General features: G+C 40.6%; 1 protein-coding gene and 1 long non-coding RNA gene across 4 annotated transcripts in view; one reads left to right on the forward strand and one right to left on the reverse strand.

Moving 5' to 3' along the window:
- LOC137335208 (uncharacterized) overlaps positions 1 to 9,113 on the reverse strand; it is a 104,161-nt gene extending 95,048 nt beyond the window's left edge. Inside the window, exon 1 of the long non-coding RNA XR_010966362.1 lies at positions 8,929 to 9,113. This is a non-coding gene — a long non-coding RNA (uncharacterized lncRNA). The remainder of the gene's footprint in view (positions 1 to 8,928) is intronic.
- Positions 1 to 24,964, forward strand: part of nol4lb (nucleolar protein 4-like b) — a 253,339-nt gene that overhangs the window by 49,214 nt on the left and 179,161 nt on the right. For all 3 annotated transcript variants that reach the window (XM_068000428.1, XM_068000430.1, XM_068000429.1), the window contains 3 exons: positions 883 to 994; positions 1,107 to 1,216; positions 15,725 to 15,866. In XM_068000428.1, the coding sequence (XP_067856529.1) occupies positions 883 to 994; positions 1,107 to 1,216; positions 15,725 to 15,866 (364 nt within the window). The remainder of the gene's footprint in view (positions 1 to 882; positions 995 to 1,106; positions 1,217 to 15,724; positions 15,867 to 24,964) is intronic.

A 24,964-nucleotide genomic window follows, 5' to 3' on the forward strand; every position in this document is an offset into this window, starting at 1 on the left:
GTGGGGCATGGGTGAGTATTATTGCCATTACTGGGGGGGGGGTGGAGGAAGTGATTAAAAGGAAGGCAAATGATTGGAAGAAAAATTAGAGCAATAGCTCTAAAATGTTTCTTTTAAAAAACAAAGTACAATTTTTTTTATTATTATGATATAGCATTTAAGAAAGTCATGCCTGGAAAACAACAAGGGCGTGCAACTATCACGTGGTCGGTTGTTTGAAAATCTGCTAAAGAAATGTAAAATAAAAATGTTACAATCTGTGCATTGAAAAGAGCTAAAAAAAAGTTATTCCTAAGTGCTTTAAATGAAATAGCACTTTCATTTATAGTATTTTGTGAGGCTGAAATAGAAGTGTGATTTGTGGTTACTTAGAAAATATATTTTGTATTTCTTTCAGTACACCACAGCAAAGTTTAAATAAATGTTCTTGTATGATATTGAAATTAACCACCAACAAGGCTATATTTACAAAGTTTCCACTGATAAAATTATTTTAAACCTTGCAATAATCTTGTGTAAGATTAGAAGATGTAGCTCAAATATATTTGTTTACATGTATTTTCACTGACTGAATCTTAACTACAAATGATATGGTACACTAACAAACTGTTTAGGTCATTCCAAGAATGTACTCGGTTTCTGTGACAACCTCCAAGAATACAAGTGAAATCTTTACATTACAGCACCAATTTTATTCTCATCTACAAATACTAACACTTAATGATTACACAGATCAAGTCATGAAGTGACAGGTGTTTAATAAGCGTGAAGGAAGGTTTCTTTTCTGTCCAGCACTATTTTATGCCTTGAATTACAGATTGCCTTAGTAAATCAAATGGTGGTTTCATCCTAACTGAAATATTCTCCATTTCTCAAAACCAGATTGCTGAGACGTATGCATTCCTCCCAAGAGAAGCAGTGACAAGGTTTCTAATGAGCTGCACCGAATGTCAAAAACGAATGCACATAAACCCGAATGGTGTGGACTCAAAAGGTAAGTGTTGGAGATTTATTGAATCTGGTATATTTCTGCAGGAACAATTAATTTTATTCCTGATGCATGGAAACAATAAATCATATTGCAGTTTACTTTACACATTTTTCAGAAAATGAAAGACCTTCCTCACTGGCTGGGGTGATAGATTATAATATGCCCATTACTGCCACATACCTGAAGCAGATGAAACTCCAGTTTATGAGTGCACCTCAAGAACAGGTAGGTTTGACAAATAACGCAGACATTTCATATTTACATTGTTATATTTAAGATTTTCTGGTTTAATCAATAAAACTCCCAGTTAATGCAACATTTTAAAGTTGGTGTTTATTTTGATAAAAATTACTAGAAAAAATATGAAATATTCTCACCGGAAAATCTCCAGTTTCATCAGGCTGATTAAAAACTAACAACTGTCTGAATGATTTTGTCAGGAAACTTATGACCAAGAAGTTCATGTTCACGTTTGCTTTGCTCAGTGAATCACATACACTAATTCTGCTGACTGACGCCAGTAAATAAGTGCACCTTTACTGATTTAGCTTGATGTTGATTGTTCTATTTTTTTTTAAAAAGCACAAATACAATGCATTTGGTGAAATTGAAAAATACATTAACAATAAACACAAAAAACTGGAAAGCTTAGTTATATTAGGGTAACACAATATGTTGTCATGAAGTGATAGGACATGCCTGTTTTTCCCCAGAAGTTTCTTATATACCGTTAACCTAATAGCCAATTTAAAAGTAGTATTCCCAAAGGCCTGGGAACAGTTGGAACGATAACGGGAGATATAGATGAGGCAGGAGAAAATAATTTACAAAATAGAAGAGGGGCAGGAAATAATAAAAACAAAATAAATCTGTGTGTTTATCCAACAAAGTTTATATGTTTCATAGTAGCTGAATAACAAGGCATTTTTACATTTTCATGTAGTGCAGATTGAGATGCGTTATTGATTATATACCATCTGGCAACTGTTTGAGCCAAGCTTGCCCTCTGGTGTTAGAGATTTGCAATTAATAAATTGATTGTATAGTAATAAATGTCTCAATTGTTTGGAGAAATGTTTAACTGTCATTTCTTGATTATTTTAGCAAAATAGCTGCATTAGAAGTATTTGAAAAAGTTATGAAAATACTACACTCATCTCAATGCTGTCACCTTGAAGTCACCTAACTAGAAATTGCAAACAAAATTAAATAAATCTGCAATACTGCTTCTTCAAATGATCAATTTGGCAATTTTAAAATCAGGTTTACAATTTTTTTTAAAATCAACTGGCTAGTGATCTCAAGAGCCAGATAAAATTGCTCTAACTGCTATTTTTGTGGAGGCTCATAGTAAATTTTTCAATATAAAATAAATGGGGTAATGCCCCTGATAAAATAGCAGAAAGAAATTTCAAACAATTTCCAGACACTTTCGTACACTAGTATTCTATAGCACATGGGTGTTAAAAGTTGTTGACTTTGTGGGCAACTCAGGTGCATAACATTGAGCCTTGGGAGTCACAGATAAAGTTTAAATCAATGTTCCCATTAATTTACATATAACTCAAATTGCTGAAACTAATAGATTATGGTGTTCTGCGTTAGGATTTATCGACCAATCAGCCAACAGTGAGAAGAAAAGCCCCTTTCAAACTTCATGACCCAAATAGGAACAGGAGTAGGCCATTTAGCCACTTGAGCCTGTTCCGCCATTCAATGAGATCATAGAGTCATAGAGTTATACAGCACGGATAGAGGCCCTTCGGCCCATCGTGTCCGCGCCGGCCATCAGCCCTGTCTACTCTAATCCCATATTCCAGCATTTGGTCCGTAGCCTTGTATGCTATGGCATTTCAAGTGCTCATCCAAATGCTTCTTGAATGTTGTGAGGGTTCCTGCCTCCACAACCCTTTCAGGCAGTGAGTTCCAGACTCCAACCACCCTCTGGGTGAAAAAGTTCTTTCTCAAATCCCCTCTAAACCTCCCGCCTTTTACCTTGAATCTACGTCCCCTTGTTATAGTACCCTCAACGAAGGGAAAAAGCTCCTTAGTATCCATCCTATCTGTGCCCCTCATAATTTTGTACACCTCAATCATGTCCCCCCTCAGCCTCCTCTGCTCCAAGGAAAACAAACCCAATCTTCCCAGTCTCTCTTCATAGCTGAAGCGCTCCAGCCCTGGTAACATCCTGGTGAATCTCCTCTGCACCCTCTCGAAAGCGATCACATCCTTCCTGTAGTGTGGCGACCAGAACTGCACACAGTACTCCAGCTGTGGCCTAACCAGTGTTTTATACAGCTCCATCATAACCTCCTTGCTCTTATATTCTATGCCTCGGCTAATAAAGGCAAGTATCCCATATGCCTTCTTTACCACCTTATCTACCTGTTCCGCCGCCTTCAGGGATCTGTGAACTTGCACACCAAGATCCCTCTGACCCTCTGTCTTGCCTAGGGTCCTCCCATTCATTGTGTATTCCCTTGCCTTGTTAGTCCCTCCTAAGTGCATCACCTCGCACTTTTCCGGGTTAAATTCCATTTGCCACTGTTCCGCCCATCTGACCAACCCATCTATATCGTCCTGCAGACTGAGGCTATCCTCCTCGCTATTTACCACCCTACCAATCTTTGTATCATCAGCGAACTTACTGATCATACCTTTTACATTCATATCCAAGTCATTAATGTAGACCACAAACAGCAAGGGACCCAGCACCGATCCCTGTGGTACCCCACTGGCCACAGGCTTTCAGTCACAAAAACAACCTTCGACCATCACCCTCTGCCTTCTGCCACTAAGCCAGTTTTGTATCCAAAGTGCCAAGGCACCCTGGATTCCATGGGCTCGTACCTTCTTGACCAGTCTCCTGTGGGGGACTTTATCGAAGGCCTTACTGAAATCCATGTATACCACATCCACTGCGTTACCCTCATCCACACGCCTAGTCACCCCCTCAAAAAATTCAATCAAATTAGTCAGACATGATCTTCCCTTGACAAAGCCATGTTGACTATCCCTGATTAATCCTTGCTTCTCCAAGTGGAGACTAATTTTGTCCTTCAGAATTTTTTCCAATAATTTTCCTACCACTGATGTTAGGCTCACTGGCCTGTAGTTCCCCGGTTTTTCCCTACTCCGCTTCTTGAATAATGGTATTACATTAGCGGTTCTCCAGTCCTCTGGCACATCCCCTGTGGCCAGAGAGGTTCTGAATATATGTGTCAGAGCCCCCGCAATCTCCTCCTTTGCCTCACACAGTAGCCTGGGATACATTTCGTCCGGGCCTGGGGATTTATCCATTTTTAGGCCTGCTAAAACCGCCAATACCTCCTCCCGCTCGATGTTAATATGTTCGAGTATATCACAGTCCCCCTGCCGTATTTCTATGTCTACATCGTCCTTCTCCATAGTGAAAACAGATGCAAAAAATTCATTTAGAACCCCTCCTACATCTGCCGGCTCCACACACAGATTGCCATTTTTGTCCCTAATGGGCCCTATTTTTTCCCTAGTCATCCTCTTACCCTTAATATACTTATAAAACATCTTAGGATTTTCCTTTATTTTGCTCGCCAGTGTTATTTCATGGCCCCTCCTTGATCTCCTAATTTCTTTTTTAAGTATCCCCCTGCACTTTTTGTACTCCTCTAGGGTTTCCTCCGTCTTTAGCCTTTTGTATCTGCCAAAAGCCCTCCTTTTTTTCCTAATCCATTCTCGTATATCCCCTGACATCCAAGGTTCCCTGGAGTTCTTGGAACCACCCTTGACCTTTACGGGAACATGTTGCCATTGTATGGTCTCAATCTCCCTTCTGAAAGACTCCCATTGCTCCGATGCGGATTTTCCTACAAGCAGCTGATCCCAGTCCATTTTGGCCAGATCCTGCCTTATCCTATTAAAATCGGCCTTCCCCCAATTTAGAACCTTTATTTCCGGCCCCTCCCTGTCCTTTTCCATGACCACCTTAAATCTCACTGAATTATGGTCACTGTCACCAAAGTGCTCACCTACTAGTACTTCTTCCACTTGGCCGGCCACATTCCCTAGAATTAGGTCCAGTACCGCCCCCTCTCTTGTAGGACTTTCTACATGCTGGCTCAAAAAGCTCTCCTGGATGCACGTTAAGAATTTTGTACCCTCTAAGCCTTTTACACTCTGAGTATCCCAGTTAATATTGGGGAAGTTGAAATCCCCCACTATTATTACCCTATTATTTGCACAATTTTCTGAGATTTGCCTACATATCTGTTCCTCTATCTCCCCCTGACTGTTTGGGGGCCGATAGTACACTCCCATCAAAGTGCTTGCCCCCTTTTTGTTTTTAAGCTCCACCCATATGGCCTCATTAGAGGAACCTGCTAATATATCATCCCTCCTTATGGCAGTAATTGATTCTTTAATTAATATTGCGACCCCCCCCTCCTCTTATACCTCCCCCTCTGTCTCGCCTGAAGATTCTGTACCCCGGAATATTGAGCTGCCAGTCTTGCCCCTCCCTCAACCATGTCTCTGTGACAGCAACAATATCATACTCCCATGTGTTTATCAACACCTTCAGTTCATCCACCTTATTCGCAAGACTCCTTGCATTAAAATAGATGCCATCCAGCCTTGCCCTCATATATTTGCCCTGTCTTCCAAGCTGACTGGTTTTTTTCTCTATATTTGGCTGCACATCACCCCCTATTGTAGCTCCACTCTGTATCCCATCCCCTTGCCAAGTTAGTTTAAACCCCCCCCAACAGTGCTAGCAAACCTCCCCGCAAGGATATTTGTACCGCTCTGGTTCAGGTGCAACCCGTCCGACTTGTACAAGTCCTACCTTCCCCAGAAGCAGGCCCAGTGATCCAGGAAACTGAAACCCTCCCTCCTGCACCAACTCTTTAGCCACGCATTCATCTGTTCTATCCTCCTATTTCTATACTCACTAGCCCGTGGCACTGGGAGTAATCCAGAGATTACAACCTTTGAGGTCCTGCTCTTTAATCTGCTACCTAGCTCCCTAAATTCTTGATGCAGGACCTCATCTCCCTTCCTACCTATGTCGTTGGTCCCAATGTGGACCACGACCTCTGCCTGCTCACCCTCCCCCTTGAGAATGCCCTGTAGCCGCTCAGTGACATCCATGACCCTGGCACCAGGGAGGCAACAAACCATCCTGGAGTCACGTTTACGGCCACAGAAACGCCTGTCTGTTCCCCTTACGATAGAATCCCCTACCACTATAGCTCTTCCACTCTTTTTCCTCCCAGCCTGTGCAGCAGAGCTACCCCTGGTGCCAGGAAGTTGGCTGCTGCTGCCTTCCCCTGATAAGTCATCCCCCTCAACAATATCCAAAGCGGTATATTTGTTTGAGAGGGGGACGGCCACAGGGGACCCCTGCACTGCCTGCCTGCTCTTCTTACTCTGCCTGGTGGTCACCCAATTACTTCCTGCCTGTACAACCTTTACCTGCGGTGTGACCATCTCACTAAACGTGCTATCCACGACGTTTTCAGCATCGCGAATGCTCCATAATGAATCCATCCGCAGCTCCAGTGCCGCAATGCGGTTTGTCAGTAGCTGCAGCTGGATGCATTTTCCGCACACATGGTCGTCAGGGACACCGGAAGGGTCCCTGATTTCCCACATAGAGCAGGAAGAGCATAACACGGGGCTGGGCTGTCCTGACATGACTTACCCTTTAACTAATTAATTCAAATTAAATGAATCCCACCAATTTCACTTCAATTAAAAAGGTATACTCAAGGGCCCTTGCTGAACAGCAGTCCCCCACTACACAACAGAGACCAGAGAATCCACAAACTCTAACCTTAGACAAATTCAGCAGGAAAATACTCACCAGCCAATCACTTACCTCTTCCTTGGCTGATTTGTGACCTAACTCCATACACCCGCCTTAGCCCCATATCCCTTAATAGATTTTTGTTAACAAAAATCTATCAATCTCAAATTTAAAATTGACAACTGAGCTAGCATCAACTGCTGTTTGCGGAACAGTGTTCCAAACTTCTACCACCCTTTGCGTGTAGAAGTGTTTCCTAACTTCACTCCTGAAAGTCGTGGCTCTAATTTTTAGGCTATGTCCTCCAGTCCTAGACTCCCCAACCAGCAGAAATAGTTTCTCCCTCTCTACCCTATCAGTTCCTCCTAATATCTAGAAAACTTCAATCTAATGTCAAACAGGGCAAACCTGCGAATAAGAAATGTAAGCACAAATAGGACTGCCATTGTATTCCTCCCCCTGACCCTAATGGATAAGCTTTGATGGCCAGGAATTGGGGGCTAAATGTGACCCATGGGCTGTAGATTGGATACCACTGCCATAGCATAATTTCAAGGCCTATGTATTCACATTCATTTGCTGTTTGTGGAACCTTGCTGTATGCACATTGGTTGCTGCATCAGCCGATGCAACAACAATGTTCTGGAACATCTTGAGGACATGATCAGATGCAACATATTTAAAAGTTATTTATTTCTACATACAGTATTTGGTCTTCATGTAAGCAAAAAGTGAATACACCAATCATTTACAAAATACACTGCCAGTTGTGATGGGCTCCCACACAAACATCATTATGGGTACACAACGTAATTGTGAATATTGTTGCCTGTGCAAAATATCTGTTTGAGAGTTTGGCATACTGATTTGCTTAGCATCTGAATGGCACCTGGTGGGTCAACATCTTAATGGTGTTTTAGTTATGGGGCACAAAATTAGTATATAGTCCTTAATCTAGTCTAGGAATGAAAAGTAGTAAAATTTGTAGACCGTAGAATATTAACTAAATTTAAGTTTACTTTACAATGTCTTCAACAGTATAATTTTTGGCAGTATTCGTCCCGTTGAGGCATTTTGCCCCCAAAACTAATCTGTCACTGTTTAACAGTGTTTTTGCATGTCTGATTTTGAATTATCAATATTTCATTCTTTTTTCTTTCCTTGCAACCAAATTCTTAGTCACTGTTGCCACATTACAGGATTTCAATGTAGGTGGAAAGGTTCTTGTAGAAAAGTAAAAAAAACTCAATGTGTGTTTATACTGTTAAACGATATCAACTTTAAAAACACTGTCACACTGGGAAGCTTGATCATTATTATTACTCAGGAATACAGTGCATGCAGAACATCTTGATTCTGTCACAATCAACAAGCTTTAAAATAAAAAATAAACTCAATTCTCTAACTATTTTTAAAGAGTTTATCCTGTTATATTCCTTATATTTCTGTAAACTTTATTCAGTGCCATCCTTGTACCTTTGTAAACAATTTTACAACACCAAGTTATAGTCCAACAAATTTATTTTAAATTCCACAAGCTTCCTCCTTCCTCAGGTGAACGGTGTGGAAATGAAATTTTCGAATCCTTCGCATTTGAAAATCACAGAACAATGCCTGGTGATTACTGCCCACCAGGCATTGTTCTGTGATTTTCAAATGCGAAGGATTCGAAAATTTCGTTTCCACACCGTTCACCTGAGGAAGGAGGAAGCCTCCGAAAGCTTGTGGAATTTAAAATAAATTTGTTGGACTATAACTTGGTGTTGTAAAATTGTTTACAATTGTCAACCCCAGTCCATCACCGGCATCTCCACATCATGGCTACCATCGATATCCTTGTACCTCTGTTTGAACAATATTTTGGCGTAATGATAGTTTACTGCATACAACTAGTACTGCATTTTAATATCACAACTAGAAAAATGGTTTTGCTTTGTTTACGTAAGTTACATTCAGTTACTAGTTAATCCAATCTATGCACATTAATAATAACCGATAATTTAGCTATATCCTTTGTGAGGAAAACATCCTAGTAGTAACTTTCACTGGTACTGCTCTTTCAACATTCTTATGCATAATAAGTGAAATGCTGATTTTTTAAAAAAAAATCCCCCATTGATCATTGTCAGTTTATTATTATATGGAATCTTACCTACTTGGTAATGGCCTGACACCGACTCTTTTATGGCCTCTCCCTGGCTCTGGTGGCCTGTCTCTCTCCTCAACACACCTGCCCAGCCCCGGGACCTCCTGCCCTCCTGCCTCACCTGATGGCCAGCCACTGGCTGTCTGCTGTTAGCCCATTACCCCTGGCTACCACTCCCGCCCGCCCCGGTCTTCGAACCACCACCGTCGCCCTTGCTCCAAGAGCTCGAGACTTCCCAAGTACGGTGGCCACTGGCTGCCAAATGAGCCGCGCCGCACGGCGGAGTGCGTGACGTCAGCGCCCGTCTCCATCCCCATCTGTCAGCTGCTGCGCCGCTCGCTCTGTCTCTCGCCGGCTTCCCTTTCTGCCTTCACTGTAGATTCCCCTCCGCTCGGGACCTCCTCGCACCGTGAACCGTCACGGAGTCGCCGATCGCCGAAACGACTCCCCCCAGAGCCCAGCTAGCAGTGCATTAGGTGAGTGCCGGCGCAGGGCGATCTTCTGGGAGAAGTGGAGTAAGTGGGAGCAGCTTGGATCTATCTGCCAGTGTGTTGGGAGGGAGGGGGAGCCCTGGACTAGACTTGGCTTTAAAATGCAATGACCTGATCCATTTTGTCTAAGAAGCGCATGCTTGGCCGTTATAAAAGCTTACTTATTAAATGGCACTCTTGTCTGTGCAATGTAGATCGCGAGGAAGTCTGATCGCTTGGCAAAAAATCTGATTTTTTTTGAGGGGAATAATTGCATGTGAGCTTGTGTTTTTTTAAAAAAGTATCCTCTGGTTTCTTTTGGATGCTAATATTTTTTTTGCCAAATGAATATGACTATGTCTTAGTACGAATTTTCTTCCATTTCGATCGGCGCCAATTAAGTCCTTAGTTCGATTAACGAAATAAAGGAGCGATAAGCGTTTCGTTCTATCTCATTATTTTCTCTTATCCGTTGTACTTACAGTGTAGTCTATGCATATATTTAAATCATTTTTGCTCTCCATTATCGCAGCGCAAAGGCCGGTGTTTGCAGGAGTCGTGATTGCATATTGTCATTGAGGTATTATCCCCAATACCTCTAAAAAGTTAGTCTTCACCAGTAATTCTACCGCGTTTATAAAAAAGAAAACGGTACAAATCGATGAAACTGCTGCAGCCTCATCAATCCATAATTGAATATTCTTTTTGCAAATTGATTTTTTTTCTATTGGATTTTCCAAATCAAGCCTATCGCAAGGTTTCGTTTAATATATCATCTGCGTGATATTGTGCAATATAATGCTACATCAACTTTTTCACTGAGTACGGTACTGTAATTTATACTTGTGGTTTTTCAAGTGCACGTTTTAATGATAAATTATAATGTACAGAATGATGATTTTTGGGAGTTGTGTGACTGATTAGATAATGGAAAATGAATAAAGGGATTTTGTTTCAGGAAAATAAATTAGTTTAGAATACAGGCTGAAAATATAAATATTGTATTAAAAAATAAAGTATAAGAATACCAGAGTTCACATTTCTGAAAATAGTCATAATAATAAACTAGAAAAGGAGTTCCACACTTTTTGGAATAGCTTCTTGGTCTTAGTTTAAGTGCATGCTGTATCAATGGAATTTGCTTTGGAATGCTCATACATGCAGTAACTTAATGTTATGGATTTTTTCCTTCTTCCAGTAATTTATACTTCCTCCAAAATCAGGCTGTTACAGGATTGGTTTGTTGTTTGTTCTATACTTTTCTCACTTTCAGCCACACAAAGATATTATGAGGTGTACAGGCTGTAAACTGCAAAGAGAAAGCTGCTGAAAATGCACCGAATTTATGCTTTATCTGCATTTTCCTTAGATGGATTGAGATTATTTAGGAAGGTAGTTAATACTACTTGTTAAGAAATAGAGTATTGGGAAAATCTTGCTTTTTGCAAGTCTTTGATACAGAAAGAAGACTTGCATTTATATAGTGTGCTATCTTGTCTCTCAGGAAGTTTCAAAGCACTTCACATCCAATGAACATAAGATTCTGCTTTTTAGTTATTCTAGTGTGGAGATGCAGTTATATGCCCAGTTTCACATATTAGGTAAATAATATAAAAATAAAGAAAAAAGGCTTCTCAATCAAAATCTTTCTTATCAGAAGTTCACTGTTACTGATTGGTCCAGAACTTAGATATGTGTTGTAAGCAGCTCTTTATTCATTTATACGTTAGTTGTAATACCTGATCGATTTTTTTGCATTAAATCAGAATTTTATTAGATGTCTCACCAAGGAAGGTCCAGGTTTTTTTTAGGAAACCAATGTGAAAGGCCAAGACCAATATTGCAAGACATCACCTGGTTGAAAGTAAATAGGAGAGATATTGAGCAACATCAAGAAGTAATGGTTAGGTGAAACAAAGCTTGGGTTTTAAAACTGTAGATTACAAGAGGAAGTAAAACGGAGGGATGTGCAATAATAGGGTAAGTACTAGATAGGTAATCTGTTGTCTTTTTTTGCCTCTATGAATAAATGACTAAAACTCTGAGGCTTTTATTGTGGTAATATGGACCACTACAGGCAATTAAGTGGTATAGCCCTAAAAACAAAGAGCACATCTTTGATCACCTAGTAGCTGAAAATTAAGGTAAAAGCGGAAATGTTTGCTTCTCGCAGAACATTTACAGTTTCGTAGAAATGAATGGAGGAAATAAAATGGATGGAACTTGCCCTTAAACTGAACTTGCTGTTATCAGATTTGTTTTTTTTTGTGTTAAGTAGCCTGTACTTAAATGTTATTAACTTGCACTGGGACTAGGAAACAAATCACTCTAACAGCATATACACTCTACCAATGCAGTCTTGTCATCACCTATTTATCATTAATCAGTCAGCATCTGTTTTTCATTGTAACTGAATGCAAGTTGTAATTTTGTCCACATCTTACATTGTACAGTAGAGGAAACATTTTTAATCAGGTTAATAGTAGATGGCCTAACATGTGAAGTCTGTACTTGTCTTTTATGTATACACCATCTTATATACCACCATAAATAGGGCCCTGTGATTCACACATGCACCATCTGTGGCAAGGACTGTCGCTCAAGAATTGGACTACAGCCACTAATAATGTTGCAGCATGGCAAATTTACGAACTGCTTATTGCTTACACCATTATCTTTTGAGATGAGCAGTTGCCATATCAAATATGGGACCTAATTAGATAATGTTAAGGAAATTTAACTACAGCGAAACAGAAAAAAGAACTAGCATTTGTATAGTGACTTGTGTCCTCAGGACATCTCAAAGTGCTTCACAACCAATGGATTATTTTTGAAGTGTAGACACTCTTGTTATGTCTGTAAATGGAGCAGTCAATGCACAGAGCAAAGTCCGACAAACAGTAAGTGAGATAAGTGACCAGTTGATCTATTTTTTTAATATGGTTTTGGTGTAAGGAGGAATGTCACCCAGAATACTGGGAGAACTCCCTGCTGTTCTTCTAATAGTGCCATGGGACTTATCATGCCCACCCGAACAGTCAGATGGACCTCAGTTTTTAACATCTCATTCAAGAAACAAAACCTCCAGCAGTACTTCCTTTGTACTGTACTGAAGTCGGCCTAGATTATGTGCTCAAGTTCTGGAATAGACCTTGAACCTGCAACCTTCTGACTGAATGCGACCAATTGAAAAGCTATAAACTGAAAAGTGCTGTTTTTGTTCTTTTGACACATGAATCATAGAAATTTGTAGTCTTTCAGTGTGATTTCTCACCCCCAAACAATAGTTGCTCAAGTGGATGATTTGGTTGCATAGTGCTATAGCTTATTGGAGCAGCAACACATGACATCATAGAGTGTAGCATACAGCTTTAATTCTCCCACTCTGCTGAATTCCTGATCTTGCTCCTGTTGTTTTGAGGAAATACTGAATGGAGTCCATGTGCTTTGCTATAGGGTATAAGGAAATATCAAAAGAAGAGTCAGTGTTAGGGCATGTTCTCATGCACTTCCTATTAGCCAGATCAAGATTAGCATGCAGAAAACTTGGAAGCGGGCCATCTGCCTGCTCCTCTGTTATAGGAGATGAATGATGTGGGAGACTAGAAGGGGGGAAAAATCAAGGATAACCCTCAAAAAAGGTGGGTGGTGACATGCTGCAGTCTGGTTTAAATTATCCGCCAAAATTGGCTTATGTAAACAAACTACAGAACATCATTGAACTGTCCAATAACTCATGCAATCCGAATCATTTCAAGAATTCCTGTTATGTTAAATGGGAATTGTATACCGAGCATTGGACTGATTCCTAGTGAAAGATTTAAGTATAATACTTTGAAAGGCAACCTGCCAAGCAGTCTATGGAGGGTTTTTCTTTGGCAATCTTGCAGTAAAGAATGTGACTGCTACCTGTGAATGGACTGAGAGTGTTGTTAATGATTCCTAACAAATTGAGATGTGTATGTGTGTGTGCAAGAGACATAGTTTGCTGCTTACAAACAATGTTTTGAAGTTGTCTGAGCATATTAACAGAGCATGTTAGAGAAATTCTGCATGGTGCAGACACGGTGAGGAAATTGAGGACATACTGTGTCAGTTATTTCAATACAATGTAATCAGTATATATGTGTCAGGCTCTTCAGTGCAGTATATTAATTGTACTAAAAATACTCAATGAATGATTTTACTGCATAAATTTATAAGTGACTTTGACAAGGATGGTACAATTAGCTGACTGATTTTATATCATTCAGTCCCTGCCATTCCATGTTCCATTGCATGCCCTAAAACGGAATTGAATTTTAGCACTTTAAAGAATGCTTAAATAACTTTTTTTGTTTACTGGATTCCACTGAAGGCAGAGTGGAACTTGATGACATTGATGGATGTGACAAAAGTCATGACATTGCTGTAGTAGACCCAGATCTTGTAGTGTTTAATGGGTGGCATTCAGCAGGCCACTGGGCATTTTCATACAATAAAGTAAGAACCAAAAAGTGGGGTTAGATTTTCTTTTTTTTTTTGGTTATATGTTTCCCACATTTTTCTGCCTTAGAATTGTTTGGCTCTGTGCAGCCTTCAACTTGATGGGAAGGGAAGAATCATAAATTTCTGGGCAATTCATTGCCCCTATACATTCAGCCAAGAGTTATGCTTGTTTTGGAGCGAGACACACTACACTTGATATTTTTTCCTTCTACCTGGTGTGATGCTTTTTGATGTTGCCAGGTGAGCACTCTCAGTTCCAAAATCAGACGCTGAAAAAATGACAAATGTGGTTGGCAGAATGGAGAGTGAGACAGCCATAGAACTCAAATCTATAAGCATGATTTTGAACTGAGCATCTTAACTGCTGCATTACCAGCCTAGCAATGAAAGGCTTTAAGATTTAGTTTTGCATATCTTAACTTTTGGCTTTTATGAAAGACATTGCCCTGGGAAAGGGGCTTGTGGTGCCCTTTTATATACAGTTACTGTATTACCATAGAAACCTGGGCATAAATACCACCAGAACTGAAAGGATGCATAATTTATAGGAAAATTCTTTAAGTCTTTCTAACCTGTCTCTAGAGAGGCTTGCTCTCAGAACACTAATGTCTGTCATCACTTACACAGAAATGGGGGCAACGATGGCAACAAGCAAACCAATTGAATCCTCCATGTTGTATAAGATTGGCTGAATGATTGGAACACCAACAATTTGAATATTAACTTTTTAAATGTTTCTATTATATCTGTTTCTTGAAACAGAAATGTAATTTATCTCCTCCGAAATGTCCCAGGTCATAAGACATTGAGGAGATATGAAAATGAGCAGCATGATGCTATTTGTATGTTCATGCTACTGTTGAGAACATGCTTCTTCAAGAAAGGAGATTAAACAATATTGCATAGGAGGATTCTCTTTTAAACCCCTTCTAATCTTGGGTTATTAAGGTAACTTTTTATGTGATATGCTATATTTGAGAGGTGTGATGGGGTTGTGAATGTCTACTAAGCTATTTAGGCCAGCAAGTTATTTTGACATAGTTTGGAAAAGCTAATCTTGTTGAAATACTGTAGGAAATGTAAAACACTTGCAAGCAAATCTTGTTTTCTTAAATGTTGAAGTAAAAAAGACGAGTGTTCGCAGCCAGGGCTGTAGCTAGCAAATGTACAAATGCATACAGTTTATAAAAATGCTCACTATCCTTTCCTCATTCTTTGCCCATTGATAATTTTAATTTTTCACATTAAAAATGCTACATTCTGATTAATTTGGAACACTTGTTAACTTCACAATTAATTAACTTTTAATCCAAAAATAAGTGTTTTTTGATTTATTCATATTCAACAAACTAATCAGACCATCACCTTCCCCAAAAGCTACCTGAACAGTCGCTTTCACAGGCATCCTTGCAGCATTCATAGAGGCACTCCTCCCAGTATAAAGAGGCACTGTCTCCTCCAGTTCATAGAAGCACTCTTTTCCCTACTCCTAGTTCACAGCGGCACTCTTCCCTAAAATCCCTTCCTCCTCTCCGAGGCACTTTGTCTCTCACTCCCCTCCCCCACCCCACCCCATCCTAATACTTCATAGACACACTTTATTCTCTTGATGAACAGCTGACGGCAGGTCCCATTGCTGTTTTGTTCTATGGACCAGAGTCTTTGCTGCTGGCAGGAATTTCCATGGGGCAGTGTGAACTCACACTCCCAACAGTTGAGTTTCCAACCCAGGGGATAGAAACTGTACATATTTGCATATACTGTTTATGCCTAGCTGTTCCATTGCACACAGACAACATTCAATGAAATTTAGCTGGGCTTAATGAATGAATTTTCTCTTGTAGGATGAAAGTTCAGTGAGCAGCGATGATTTTGATATGAGTGACACCACATGGATTTCAGCTGACCAGTGTATGAACTCTGATTTAAGCCCCAGTCAAGAAGAAAGAATGCACAGCCCACAGAATCTGCATAACCAGGAAGATGGTAAGTGGTTTGTTCAATAATAAAATCAAGCAAGAAGCTGGGGTTATTGTGACTTAATTCTTTTCTGGTCAATTAAAATGGAAACTATATTTTGGATGAAAATAAGAAAGAAAGAACTTGCATTTATAAAGCATCTTTTAGGGCATCCTAAAGCGCTTCACAACCAACGAAGTACTTTTGAATTTTAGTCACTGTTGTAATGTAGGGAAATACAGCAGCCAATTTGTGAACAGCAAGGCCCCACAAACAGCATTGAGATAAATGACCAGATCATCTGTTTTAGTGATGTTGGTAGAGGGATAAATATTAGCCAGGACACTAGGAGAAATCCCTGCTCTTCTTCGACTAGTCCCATACACCTTGAGAGGGAAGACGGGGCCTTTGTTTAATATAAGACAGCATTTCCGCACTCCCTCAGTACTGCACTGGGGTGTCAGTGTGGAATACGTGCGCAAGTCTTTTGAGTGGGGCTTGAACCCACGACTTTCTGACTCCAAGGCAAGAGTGCTGATACTGAGCCAAGGCTGACCCCTAGTAAAGTTTGTTAGATTCATATATTTTTATTCTGTTACCCATCTCTTTCTGTACCAGTACTTCACCTCAGCTACTTTGCCCAAGTTATAGGCTTTTTTTGCTAAAGTTATATTTGAATTAACTAACTACGTGAAGAAAAAACATCAGCATTTATACCATCTTGTCATTTTGTAGACATTTTTCAAAGCACTTCACAAAATGAATTGTGTTTGGAACATAGTGACTGTAGTTTTATAGATACATTTCTAAAAATGCAATGTTCTTTAATATGAAGATTTCTTTTTGAGGGGCATATAGGTATTTTCAAATGGAAATGTTGTTGCTTAGTGAGACAGAGCAAAATGTGTGTAAAATGTGAAACTTTGCAGTAGTCTTCTTAGGCCTCTTCAGGAATTTCTCAAACCCACATTTGCCAGTTGTCTAATGACCATCCTCTTTGGGTGTGAGGTAAGTCAGGTCTCCTTGAGGGAAGATGGCTCCAGGATTACACACCTGGTAAAGACTGAAACCAAGTGAACATTCCATGGCATACTTAGTAGTCTAATATGTGAGCAAGGCAGGTTAACAGTACATTGTTGTTGATTGATTGAACACCCAGTCTGGCTCATTAATGGGATCTAGAGGGGTGGAATTGTAATTGCAAGTTGGTATTCCTCCCTCTTCACACCAGAAAACCCTGCAAACCATGCTCTAATGGATAGGATATTTGTGGCTGGACAAGCAGTAGGAAGCATATCAGTGGTCTGTGCTGGTATGCTGTGTGGATTTAATTGGTTAAACTCCTGCAGTACCCCTATGCACACTTGGATTTCCTAAGCTTTGATTCTTGCCAACTTGCACCTAGCTCTCTGGATCTGGATAAGTGGGTTTCTTTTGTTACAGGAAGAGAATATGCACTCCATATCAGGCAAACCAGAAACTCCACCTGTGAGGTTGTCTCTGGTTATGTGTTTGCATCTGTGTTAGAAGCCTGGTTGGCAAAAAATAAATGAAATCTTACCCTAGTGAAAATAGTTCCCTTTTTTCCATTTCAGGAACTGGTCAATATCAAAGTTCACCATCACCACAGACTGTGGCATGTTAAAGTTGCATGTTGGTACCAATTCATTGTATGATGATGAGATTTTAACATGATTGTTACTAGCCACTGATGTAAAGAAATGGAAACCTGTGAAGCAAAGAGGGAGGGCAACAAGGGACTAAGAATGCTAGTCACTTTCTGTTTAATGAATATCCTGTTTACCACAGAGTTTTATTCACCTACTAGGAGTTCAGAAGTGAAATATCAGTAAAACCTTTCAGTAGCACGTGTTCTTACATATTTTTAATTGTAGTGGGATATTTTGAAAAATGTAAACTATTTCATATTGTTACCTTTCATTCACTATATTTTGCCAGATTGTAGATGTAATAGAAGTTGTGTAGTAGTAATGGAAATCACGTAAGGTTATTAAATTTTGGCAAACTATACCACTTAGTTAACATTTCTTATACTAGATAAAATCAGAAATATTCACTTCATCTCTAGGCAGTGACAATAAAAACTAATACAAGTGACCAGGATTGTCCACTTAATTGCCTATTGCATTATGTGCCAGAACGTACCATATGTAATCATAGAATCATAGAAATTTATGGCACAAAAGGAGGCCATTCAGCCCATTGTGTCTGTGTAATATATACTAGTAGGTCTCCTGCAGCATTGCTCACAGGTAGTCCGAGGCTTTGCGTTCGGTTTTAGATGTTTACCACAGCCTCAATGCAGGTTGAACATCACAGCAGTTCTCCCATCGTATTATACTAATTTACTGAAGCAATGAATCACGTGACTGACATGAAGTTAAAAATATTACACGCCTACTGATATTTGAAAAGAGAGGCCTTACAGATATAATACTTGCAATACAATTTACTGACAACTATACAAAACTTGCTTAAAATGCAAGCAGCTTTGTTTGTTCTCCCCCACCACCTCTCCCCCCCGCAAATCTTATTTTGAGTTAGTTACCTGATAATTGTTTTGCTGCACCTTCTACATTGGTTTTGCAGTTTTTGCTTAAGAAGAATGTACTTTATTTATTTATTCTTCCCTCGTCCCTCCCCAAAACCTTTGTTATTTCAATTATTTACATGATTATCAAATATACTTTTTCTCTGCCTTACTTCCTTGTTAGATTTGTTGTGCATGCTGGAACAGTTATTGGTGTAACGCTGCCCCGAGAGTTCTCACACTATCAAAGGACCATCACTTGAACAGGTGTCCATTCACAATCATCCAAGCCAAGGCCAGGATTGCAGGCGTTCTTAGACCCATTGTTGAAAGCGCAGGCATTGCGGAGGCAAGGCTAGAACAGAAGCATTCCTGGGCTGAGGCTGGATAGACTACCAGGGTTGGTTCTGCATAACATATAGCATGTTTACACTATCATGGTTTATTATGTATTACAAGCCCATATATATACTATAGAACAAAAACAGAAAACACTGGGAATATTCAGCAGATCTGTCAGCATCTGCCAAGAGAAAGAAATGTTCACATTTTGGATACAAACTGTTCATCAGAGAAATGACACATTTGATAATCTCTTTCCAGGTGCTTGTCGACTTGCTGTATATTTCCAGCATTTATGTTTTTATTTCAGACAGATGGACAATTTAGTAAATGGATACCATTGAAGAGCTTAAAATAAAAAGAATTTTAAAAATGAGCAACGCAAGACATGAAGCAACGGCACAAGAAGAAATATTTCACCGGTGTGTCCAGGAAAACCTGGAAATATTTCAACAGTGGTTTTGGTGTATTTTAACCATACAAACATAAGAAAAGAAAACTAAAATTATTTTTAAAAAATAAAGAACTATTCACTTATCAGGTATTCAATTGAGTTAACACTGGTACAATTTGATGAAAATATTGCATTAGTCAGAGTTGATTGCTAGTTGCTGTTTTCATTGCTGCAATCCACTAATTGCAAATCGTAGATTGAAGGTTTTGCTGTGGTGTGAAGTGAAATTAGAACGTAGGAATAGGAGTAGGCCATTCAGCCCCTCAAGCCTGTTCTTCCATTCAGTTAGATCATATTTGATCTGCAACTCAACTCCATTTACCCGCCTTTGCTCCAAATCCCTTGATACCGATACCTAACAAAATTATATTGATCTCAGTCTTGAGAATTTCAATTCGCCCAGCACTCACAGACTTTTGGGAGAGTTCCAGAATTCTACTACTGTTTGTGTGAAAAAGTATTTCCTAATTTCAGTCCTAAATGGCTTAGCTCTAATTTTAAAATTATGCCCTCTTCTTCTGGATTCCCCATCAAAGGAAATAGTTTATCTGTATCTACTCTATCAAATCCCTTAATCATTTTATATACCTCAATGAGATCACTCCTCAACTTTCTAAACTCAAGAAAATACGAGTCAAGTTTACGCAACCTGTCCTCATAATTTAACCTTTTAAGCCCAGGTATCAGTCTGGTGAATCTGCACTGTACCCATTCCAAAGCCAATATATCTTTCCTCAGGTTCAGTGCTAAAAGCTGAATCCAATACTCCAGATGGGATCTGACCAAGGCTCTGTACAACTGAAGCATCGCTTCCTCACTTTTCAATTCCAATTCCCTTGTGATAAAGGCTAACATTCCATTAGCCTTTTTGATTACTTTTTGTACCTGTGCACTAGCTTTTAGTAATTTCTATACATGGACACCTAAATCCTTTTGCTCCTCCACAGTTCCTAGTCTCTCAACATTAAGAAATTTGTCTTCCTCGGATCTAAAATGGATGACCTTACACCTCCCCACATTGAACTCCATCTGCAAATGTTACACCCCTGTTCAAAAAAGAGGAGAGGGATAAACCCGGCAACTACAGGCCAGTCAGCCTAACATTGGTGGTGGGGAAACCTTTAGAGACAATAAACCGGAAGAATACTAATTGGCACTTGGAAAAATATGGGTTAATAAATGAAAGCCAGCACGGATTTGTTAAAGGCAAATTGTGCTTGACTAACTTGATTGAGTTCTTTGATGAAGTAATGGAGAGGGTTGATGAGGGTAATGCGGTTGATGTGTATACGGACTTTCAAAAGGTGTTTGATAAAGTACCACATAATAGACTTGTTAGCAAAATTGAAGCCCATGGGATTAAAGGGTCAGTGGCAGCATGGATTAAAATTGGCTAGGGGACAGGAAGCAGAGAGTAGTGGTGAACGGTTGTTTTTCAGACTGGAGGGAAGTAATGGTGTTCCCCAGGGGTCAGTATTAGGACCACTGCTCTTTTTGATTATGTTAGTGACCTAGACTTGGGTATAGAGAGTATAATTTTCAAAGTTTGCAGATGACACAAAACTCGGTAATGTAGTAAACAATGTGGAGGAAGTAACAAACTTCAGGAAGACACAGACAGACTGGTGAAATGGACAGACTCATGGCAGATGAAATTTAATGCAGAGAAGTGTGATGTGGAGATGCCGGTGATGGACTGGGGTTGACAATTGTAAACAATTTTACAACACCAAGTTATAGTCCAGCAATTTTATTTTAAATTCACAAGCTTTCGGAGGCTTCCTCCTTCCTCAGGTGAACGAAAAAAAAATTTAAAAAAATTGTACCATTTAGTTTATATTGCCTCTCCTCATTCCTCCTACCAAAATGCATCACTTCACCTGAGAAGTGTGAAGTGATGCATTTTGGTAGGAGGAATGAGGAGAGGCAATATAAACTAAATGGTACAATTTTAAAGGGGATGCAGGAACAAAGAGGCCTGGAGTTGCACACACACATATCTTTGAAGCTGGTAGGACAGGTTGAGAAGACTATTAAAAAAGCGCATGGAATCCTGGGCTTTATTAATAAAGGCATAGGGTACAAAAGCAGGGAAGCTGTGCTAAACCTTTATAAAACATTGGTTAGACCTCAGCTGGAGTATTGTGTTCAATTCTGGGCACCACACTTTAGGAAGGATGTCAAGGCCTTCGAGAGGGTGCAGAAGAGATTTACTAGAATGGTGCCAGGGATGAGGGACTTCAGTTATGTGGAGAGAAGCTGGGGTTGTTCTCTTTAAAACAGTGAAGGTTAAGGGAGATTTGATAGAGGTGTTCAAAATCATGAACGGTTTTCGCAGAGTAAATAAGGAGAAATTGTTTCCAGTCGCAGAAGGGTCGGTAATCAGAGGACACAGATTTAAGGTGATCGGCAAAAGAACCAGAGGCAACATGAGGAAATATTTTTTTACACAGCGAGTTATTATGATCTAGAATGTACTGCCTGCAAGGGTGGTGGAAGCAGATTCAATAGTAACTTTCAAAGGGAATTGGATAAATACTTGAAGGGAAAAAATTTACAGGGCTATGGGGACAGAGCAGGGGAATGGGACTTATTGGATAGCTATTTCAAAGAGCAGGCACAGACACGATGGGCCGAATGGCCTTCTCCTGTGCTGTACCTGCTATGATACTATGACCTGGACTTGGATGTGCAGGGCATAATTTCAAAGTTTGCAGATGACACAAAACTCAGAATGTAGTAAACAATGAGGAGAATAGTAACAGACTTCAGGAGGACATAGACATGTGGGTAAAATGGACAGACACATGATAAATGAAATTTAACTCAGAGTAGTGTGAAGTGATTCATTTTGGTAGGAAGAATAGGAAAAGGCAATATTAAGTAAATGGTACAATTTTAAAGGGGGTGTAGGAACAGAGCTACCTGGAGGTGCACACACCCAAATCTTTGAAGGTGACAGGACAAATTGAAAAGGCTGTTAAAAAGGCATACAGGATCCTGAGCTTTATAAATAGGGGCATAGAGTACAAAAGCAAGGAAGTTGTGCTAAACTTTTATAAAACACTGATTAGGCCCCAGTTGGAGTATTGTGGCTATTTCTGGCTGCCACACTTTAGGATTTTTTTTTTTATTCGTTCATGAGATGTGGGCGTCGCTGGCAAGGCTAGCATTTATTGCCAATCCCTAATTGCCCTTGAGAAGATGGTGGTGAGCCGCCTTCTTGAACTGCTGCAGTCCGTGTTGTGAAGGTTCTAACCCACAGTGCTGTTAGGTAGGGAGTTCCAGGATTTTGACCCAGCGACGATGAAGGAACGGCGATATATTTCCAAGTCGAGATGGTGTGTGACTTGGAGGGAATGTGCAGGTGGTGTTGTTCCCATATACCTGCTGCCCTTGTCCTGGATGTTGTCCAGGTTTTGCTGCACGCGGGCACGGACTGCTTCATTGTCTGAGAGGTTGCGAATGCATCTGAACACTGTGCAATCATCGGCGAACATCCCCATTTCTGACCTTATGATGGAGGGAAGGTCATTGATGAAGCAGCTGAAGATGGTTGGGCCTAGGACACTGCCCTGAGGAACTCCTGCAGCAATGTCCTGGGGCTGAGATGATTGGCCTCCAACAACCACTACCATCTTCCTTTGTGCTAGGTATGACTCCAGCCACTGGAGAGTTTTCCCCCTGATTCCCATTGACTTCAATTTTACTGGGGCTCCTTGGTGCCACACTCGATCAAATGCTGCCTTAATGTCAAGGACAGTTTCTCTCACCTCACCTCTGGAATTCAGCTCTTTTGTCCATGTTTGGACCAAGGCTGTAATGAGGTCTGGAGCCGAGCGGTCCTGGCGGAACCCAAACTGAGCATCGGTGAGCAGGTTGTTGGTGAATAAGTGCTGCTTGATAGCACTGTCGGCGACACCTTCCATCACTTTGCTGATGATTGAGAGTAGACTGATGGGGCGGTCATTGGCCAGATTGGACTTGTCCTGCTTTTTGTGGACAAGACATACCTGGGCAATTTTCCACATTATCGGGTAGATGCCAGTGTTGTAGCTGTACTGGAACAGTTTGGCTCGAGGCGCGGCTAGTTCTGGAGCACAAGTCTTCAGCACGACAGCCGGGATGTTGTCGGGGCCCATAGCCTTTGCTGTGTTCAGTGCACTCAGCCGTTTCTTGATATCACGTGGAATGACTCGAATTGGCTGAAGACTGGCTTCTGTGATGGTGGGGATATCGGGAGGAGGCCGAGATGGATCGTCCACTCGGCACTTCTGGCTGAAGATGGTTGCAAACGCTTCAGCCTTGTCTTTTTCACTCACGTGCTGGACTCCACCATCATTGAGGATGATGTCAAGACCTTAGAGATGGTGCAGAGGAGATTTGCTAGAATGGTAACAGGGATGAAAAACTTTGGTTACATGGAGAGACTAGAGAACTGGGGTTGTTTTTCTTAGAGCAGAGAAGGTTAAAGGGAGATTTGATAGAGGTGTTCAAAATCATGAAGGGTTTGGATAGAGTAAATAAGGAGAAACTGTTTCCAGTGGCAGAAGGGTCGGTAACCAGAGGATTCAGATTTAGGGTAATTGGCAAAAGAACCAAAGGCGACATGAGGAAACATTTTTTAACACAGCTAGTTATTATGATCTAGAATGTACTGCCTGAAAGGGTAGTGGATGCAGATTCAATAATAACTTTCAAAAGGGAATTGGATAATTACTTGAGGAGTGAAAATTGACAGAGCAATGGGGAAAGAGCAGGGGAGTGGGACTAATTGGATAGCTCTTTCAAAGATCCGGCAGAGGCATGATGGGTCAAACGGCCTCCTCCTGTGCTGTACCATACTATGATTCTATGATCTGTCATAGTTTTGTTCATTCAGTCTGTTCATGTCCCTTTGTAATTTCCTGCTCCCATCTATACAACTTACTGTGCCTCCTAACTTAGTGTCATCTACAAACTTGGATATACAATTCTCTATTCCTTCTTCCAAGTCATTAATATATATGGTGAAAAGCTGAGGCCGCAGTACAGATCCCTGGGGAACACCACATGTCACATCCTGCCAATCAGAAAACAAATCGTCTTTCCCTACTCTCTGTCTCCTTCCTCCTAACCAATTACTGACTCGTATCACAAGGTTACCTGCAATTCTATGCGCTCTCATTTTTGCTAATAACCTCTTGTGCAGAACCGAATCAAATGCCTTCTGGTAGTCCACATGACAACACCAATAGACAGTCCGCTATCGAGCATGTTAGTGAACTCATCAAAACATTCAACTAAATTAGTCAGACATGACCTAGCCATCATAAATCCATACTGACTCCCTTTGATACTTGTCATTCATTCTGTCTCTGATGATAAATTCCGATAACTCTGTCTCTGATGATAAATTCCAATAACTTCCCCACAATTGATGTTAAAGTGACAGGTTTATAGTTACCTGGGGCCCGAATTTAGCAGGCCTGCGGGTTCCCAGCGGGTGGTCCTCCGGGAGCGTGGTCAACACGCTCGGCGAAATTAGTGGGTTGCCCACGCGATCGTAGCAGGCAACCCACTAATTGGAATCAATTACCTGCTCCTCCGGGGTCCACGGCGCTGGCCTGCGCATCGGTCGGGCTGCGCATGCGCAGTACGATCTGTCAGCTGGAGGCTCTCTAGTTAAAGGGGCAGTCCTCCACTGACTGATGCTGCAACCAATGGGACAAATTGCAGCATGGAGCAGCCCAGGGGGAAGGCTGCTCCCAGTTTAATGATGCCTCACCCCAGCTATCA

This window comes from Heptranchias perlo, chromosome 19 (genome assembly GCF_035084215.1).
Source record: "Heptranchias perlo isolate sHepPer1 chromosome 19, sHepPer1.hap1, whole genome shotgun sequence".
NCBI classification, from domain to species: Eukaryota; Metazoa; Chordata; class Chondrichthyes; order Hexanchiformes; family Hexanchidae; genus Heptranchias; species Heptranchias perlo.